At 40.2% G+C, this 6,652-nt stretch overlaps 1 protein-coding gene across 1 annotated transcript in view; it reads right to left on the bottom strand.

The window, feature by feature from the left end:
* tspan33b (tetraspanin 33b) overlaps positions 1–6,242 on the bottom strand; it is an 18,419-nt gene extending 12,177 nt beyond the window's left edge. The window contains exons 1-4 of the mRNA XM_068722711.1: positions 6,147–6,242; positions 2,298–2,355; positions 1,583–1,710; positions 1,333–1,407 (exon numbers count right to left, since the gene is read on the bottom strand). Coding sequence (XP_068578812.1) covers positions 1,333–1,407; positions 1,583–1,710; positions 2,298–2,355; positions 6,147–6,242 — 357 coding nt within the window. The remainder of the gene's footprint in view (positions 1–1,332; positions 1,408–1,582; positions 1,711–2,297; positions 2,356–6,146) is intronic.
* Between the last annotated feature and the right edge of the window lie 410 nt (positions 6,243–6,652).

Here is a 6,652-nt window from a genome sequence, read left to right on the forward strand (position 1 = left end):
ATATAATCTGAAATTAGACAAATTGTCAGAATGTCCTGGTTCTCTCTGAGTGACACCTTGAGGGGGTCTGCTATCAACCTGAGGTTGATAGCAGTAACCCTAACCCTATTTTGTAACTATGCATATATATATATATATATATATATATATATATATATATATATATATATATATATATATATATATATATATATATATATATATATATGGCACTAAATAGCGCAAGTTAGATATTATTGTAATGTTCCGGTCCTTTGCCCGAGGAGATTTTCTCAATCTGGACCTTTTGGAATGTTAATTGAATACCCCTGCACTACATGCTTAAGAAGTGTTTATAATTAGAATTTGTATGTACTACATCTGTGAGATTAAGACACAGATATACATGCAAGCTGTTAGTACTAAGGATGGGAAGTGATAAGATATTATTGATACCATTGTCATTATCGATTCTGCTTATTCGTCAGATTCTTTATCAATTACCTTATTGATGGGAGAAAAAAGTAGGCTTCACCAGCGAAGCTGTTTCATTATCTCTGAGTCTGAACACAGTGTAGAATGTCAGCCAACATTTCAATGTGTTAAAATAAAGGGATCAGGGACCATGTACCCCAGAAAAGCAACCCTCGCCTGGACATTGCTTTTAACATGTTGAATCAAAAATGAACGTATCCAAAAAGTCTGTAATGGGATAAGCCCTAATATCAGAGAAAAACTCTGTCCATGCACAGCTATGGCAAGACAGTAGGTCAAAGGACAGTATACAGTATTTGTAGGTTAGAGGATCACTCTGACTGTTTTTGTTTCTTGCCTCGTCTTGAGTACACTGTTCTTTGATGGTCAAAACTATGAAAATAAGGCCTAAATTGTAATAAACTGGAATTATACTGAGAGTATTTAGCAGTCAAGTCGATTTACGTCAGTGCATCCTGAGAGAATTGGGATGCTTTCCTCTCCTTTCTGGCTGTCTACAAAACAAACCTGAGACACACACACACAGTCTCAGGACTTATAGACAGCGATACAAACACTGATTTCCACTGATGTGTTTTTATTTGCCTGTATGCTGTGTGGCTCTGACACTGACAAGACAGTCCCCCTGTGGGCTCAGTGGGCCAATCTGTGGGCTCAGATTGTATGCCTTGTTAAGTTTACTACATTGTCGTTTACAAATGCACAGAATGTCCAAAAGCTGGGGAAGAATACACTAAATCACAGAAGCTCAGGGGTATTCATGGTCAATAGTGGAAGAGAACTGGAGACCAGATGTGACCTTATAGTGACTTTATATGTTCAAATACAATCTAGTGCACAGAGTTGTCAGATGAGTACCTGATCCGAGTAGAAGAAGCCCAGAACTGCTATGGCAAGCTGAGTGAGGAAGACCAATGTCAGACTGAAGGAGAACTAGAGTGAGAAAAGAAACATATACATATTAAAACACAGTTTGACTAATACAGAATCATAACTGTCAGATTTGTTGCTACACAAGATATGTAAGACTTGGCTTTGGATTAAATGTAATTTAAGAAACCATATCGGAAGCAAAGCACAGTGCCAGTACTAGTTATGTGTCTATTACTGTCTTGAGGAGGCGGATGTTCTCTCGCAGGGCTCCGATGCAACCACAGAAAGTGATGAAGAACATGACCACCCCCACCACAATTAGGATGACAGCCGGGTCGATCAGGAACGTGTCCCGCACCGTGTCTGGCAGAAAGACAGGAAAAGCCCCTTTTGAATAGTCTATCCTATTCTGTTCCTACCTTTACTTCCTTTCCTGCTTTTATTTCTACTTTTCAAAACATTATTCATTCTACCTAATTAATTCCCTCCCCCCCTCCTATCTTGTTTTACAATCCTCTCTTTCTCCACCGGCTGCCGTCATTCTTTTAAAATATTAATGCACTGTTGTGGATTAGGCAGACATAATCAGTCGAGTGAGCCCAGGTAAATCCTTTTTTGCTGTCCATCTACTGCATATTGCAAATTGAAATAATGACACGAGGTAAAATGAGGATAAAGCTCAAATTCGGCGACCCACTAAACGTATCAAGCGATTGCTTTGTGTCAGCCTGGCTCAACAGGTGTGCAGCTAAAAGAGACCACCATCTCACGCCAGCACAGCTCAAGAGACTGCAATGAATGGAATAACACAGGAATAAATTGACATGAAGTAAATATTGAAAAAAAATCATGTTCTGTAGCTAAAACACAGAGTAATAGACATTATTGAAGAGCTTGAGAAGTGTGGAGAAACTATATGCACCTGAATATGTAAAAAGTGTGTCATGTACCTGTCGCTTTCTGGACTTGAGCATACACCCCAATGGCAACAATCAACAAGGAGAAAACCTGGGAAAAAGAGATAAATTGTAAAATGCTGTAATAACTGGAGAAGCAAACCTGGTTATACATGTTTTGGATATACGCTTATTATTAAGATACAAAAGATAGATGAACTCTCATCCCTATCCGCTTATGTGGCTCTGTCCAAAGGTAAAAAAAAAGACCTGCCAACTCCTCTGAAGCTGTATTTCTCTAATTTCTCTTTCCCCCTACGACTTCATGTTAACCTAAGCTTACAGTCTCCTGGCTTTAATTCCAATTTAACGGAGACGTTACAGTGGAATCAATGTTCTCTGCTAACTCTCTAAAGGGATTAACATAATTCCCTAAAACTCACACTATTCCCTAAAAGTTTAACATATCCACCTTTTACTTAATTATCCATTGAAACATCTAGAAAATGCATCGGTTATTGATGTTTAATTCTTCTGGGCGTATTCTTTATTTGGATGTGTGAAAAGTTGCGAGGAAAATATAGTGCTTCTATTGAACGGGCTTTGAACAGACTTTATTTGCACTTCCAAGGGGGACAGGTGTGATCAGATTAGCAACGATAAGCCTTTCCTCAGGTGCTGAGTGTGCAGAGCTGTAGTCGTGGCGACAGCGACAGTTTATGTCTTTGCCATAAACAGACAGATGGAAGTCAGCGGCAAAAAAAAAATAACGAAACATATGGAGCTCGGCTTTAATCATCTGAATTTGGTTAGCGTCAATGTGGAACATCAAAGTGGAGAAATACTGACAAACTCAGTCCACCTTCAGAATTTAAAAGATTCATGCAGAGTATTTCTGCATGAATCTCCCCGTGGAGCAGAAATCATGTCTATTATCCAGCCTCGCTTTACTCAGCAGTGATTTCACTACTGAAGGTGGACAACGGATTATTTTTCAGTGTCATGAACTACAACAGAAACACGTAGTCAGAGAGGAAAAAGGTGAATGCGAGATACGGTGTGCGTGTGAAGTGTCCAGGCCGTCTGAGACCTGCTACATTACATTACATTACATTAAAATGGCTAAAAAGATCCTACTGTACAACATATTGATCACAAAAGAGACGTTAGCAGCCCTCAACATGCATGCATTGGATAAAGGGAAGAATACGTCCTTTTGATGAGGTCTCACACCAGCGACAGCATACAGGCACAGGCGGCCTTGTGTGTGTGTGTGTGTGTGTGTGTGTGTGTGTGTGTTTGTGTCCTGTAATGTTGTAAAGCTGCTGAGGACGTGAGCTTACCCTAACAGAAGCTACACAATAAAACAGCAAAGGAAAGTAGGCGGACTAAGAGCTTCGTGTTGATTGCATTGTCAACACTAATTTCTTTCCTTTCCGAGAATGTTTTTCTCACCTTGAATAACAATCTGCATGGTTTTCATTTCCAGCCTCCAGATTCACAGAGTCACCTGATTACTGATTGTGTATGTGTCAGCGTGAGTACACAGCCTGATACAACCTGTATTTGTTCTGTTTCTATGTGAAAAACCTCTATTAGATCTCTGGAGGTCATGAGGATCAATGGGCCATGGCATATATATATATATATATATATATATATATATATATATATATATATATATATATATATATATATATTTTTTTTTTGCTATGAAAGAGTTGCAATTTTTATTTGGATGCCTTCACGTCCAGCTCTATTTCTTCTTATGTGCTCTGGGGAAGTAAATTGTTACTTTGAAATGGTTTGTTGCATCTCCCTCACATTTTTTCAAACAATAATATGACTTGACAAGACAATAGCTGACAAAACACAAGACATCGATGGTGCACATTTTCTATGGAACTGCAATGTGTTCCAGATTTGTGAAAGCAGAGTTTGTTTGTTTGTTTTTTAAAGTATATCCTCTGTTGTGTTGGAGTGTATGCACCAGCAGCTCCGTTTGTCAGTTTGCAACCTGTGTGTGTTTATGTGAATACGGGTGACAGCGTGCATTTGCAACAGCAGACACACACGCACGCACGCACACACACACACACACACACACACACACACACACACACACACAGTGAATGTATTCCAGCTCTGTTTTCAGGCTTTTCAAAGGGATGAATCAGGCTTCTCCCGGAGGATTGTGTGCAGAGGTGAAAGCCAGCTGAACTGAGTCGTGAGGACGTGGGGACAAAGACCTGATGGATTAGGGCTGCAGTGTTCACTTGTGAGCCCGTGTCTGATAAACAAAGTCAACGCGGGCCGGGCTGTGCGGCTGCTGGGGCTGCAGTTACTGCTGATTGGCTCCAAACACAGTACGGGTGCGGTACAGTGTTTGGCCCCTCGCTGTGTTTGTGCAGGATCGGATGAACAGGGATATAATGGAGGTGTAGGGACTCCACAGAGCTACAGATGTGATCCGTGCGCTTGAAGTAGTAATGTGGTAGGGAAGTGAGGGAGTCAGAGAGAGTCTAAAGTGTGTGTCTGTTTGTGTGAACTCAACTTCTGTTGAGAGACAAAAAGGCCCGATGGAAGGTTTAATGACTGCAGCAAAACGTCTTCTAATCTTTTCTCTTTCTCTAACAGTTGTCTCCTGGCCTCTCAGTTACACTAACAACCAGCAGTGAAGCTTGTGTAACTTGAGACTTTGTACTTATACTGTATACTTTATATCTGATGCACCCTGAAGCTCTGCCACATGAACTAAAGGTGTTCATTTTGAGGGTTTTTTTAAACTGGAAGGAAGTGGATATTGTGTTGACACTAAAATGTTTCCAAACTTCAATGATTAGGTGGGTTTGGCTGCATCTGTAGTAGTAGTAGTAGTAGTAGTAGTAGTTTAGTAGTTTAACCATTTATCATCTATTGATAGCTAAAAGTAATGGAAAACCATTTTAAATTTAAACTTTTTATCTGTTACTGTTTTTTCAACCATTTGTCCTTTACGTTCTTTTTCAATAATTTATACTTCCTTTTAACTAACTATTCTGAGAATTCATACTTTACTTTTGGCTGAATTTCAACTGTTTATGATTTTTATGACGTTTATGATTATTTTAAACAGTTTATTAATTACTCTAAGCTTACATGTATTAGAAAATGCTTAAAATAGATATTTATCTCTTTCAACCGGTTATCCATTCATTTTGGCTAACTGTTATTAGCTTAACTCCACTTGCTTGCTAACTACTACTTTACTTCTTTTATTTTTTTTGATTATTTAGTTACTCCATATTCTCTCTACATAGCTGTGGCAACTGCAGAAGTACCCCTTGGGGTACAAGAGCCTCTGTTTGGGAATCACTGCTGTATATAATATGGATTCTAATTTTGTGCAGTCATGTTGTTAGACAATAAAACCTACAATAAATTCAGCAGTGGCTATCAAGTAACAGCATGTGGAAGAAAATACATGTATATCGAAGCATTGTGATACAGACTACCAGCAGGCTTTCCACAGCTGCCAGATGTTTTGTAGTTCAGTATGAGTCAATGCTCAACTGATTTGATAAGAATACACCACTCAACATTTGCCGTACTGATGTATGAGCAATCTCACTGCCAGTGTTAAATTAGGTAGCAGCAGGGTGGCTGGGTGCTCCTGTTGTTTGCCGCTACGGGTACTCTCTGAATTATATTTGGTCATTTATTATTCAGAAGCACTTTTTCTTTTGCCTGTTTTAATTTGGCCTCCTTTTCTAGCAGATCTGACTTTTTTTTTTGGAAAGCTGCAGCTCCCTGATAGCTGGTGATTTGTATGCTCACAAATATTAAGAATATATGCAGTCCCGGGACACCATAACGGCTGTGTTCTTGTCAGTACTAATCCTTCAACAGAGAAGCTCTACTCACCCAAAATAAGAAGCTGAAGAAGAAGAGAAAATATCTGATCCAGGGGTTGACGAAGGAGAACGTCTCGGCTCGGTTCAGATTCTGTTTCCTGTCCATTGTTTGTTGGTGTTTCTACAGTCACCAAAGTGCTGCAGTGAGTTGAACTTCAAAACAGTCCTCGGGCCGAGCCCCACCCCGCAGATACTCAGAAACCATGTGGATCTGTGAGGAGGGGGTTGTTTGCCCGCTGTGGGGGTGTCAGGCTGGCTAAAAAAGGGGGCATGGGGGCTGTGACGCTGCCCTGCCATGCTGGTGGGGCCCAGAACTGTCTATGTAGACAGGAAGATCAGATTACACAGAAAATATCTCTGGCTGACTGCAGCTGAATGGCTTAGGGGCTTTGGAGTATTGTCAGCCTGCTGCTAGATTGTAGACCTTCTTTCATCCCAGCCACTCTATCTGTCTTGCTTCCTCTGTCGCTTCAAAGTTCCTAGATGCCGCATAAAAGGCCGACAAGCATATTGCCC

This window comes from Cebidichthys violaceus, unplaced genomic scaffold (assembly GCF_023349555.1).
Source record: "Cebidichthys violaceus isolate CVI_PGR_0920_01 unplaced genomic scaffold, fCebVio1.0.p SCAF_3, whole genome shotgun sequence".
NCBI lineage: Eukaryota > Metazoa > Chordata > Actinopteri > Perciformes > Stichaeidae > Cebidichthys > Cebidichthys violaceus.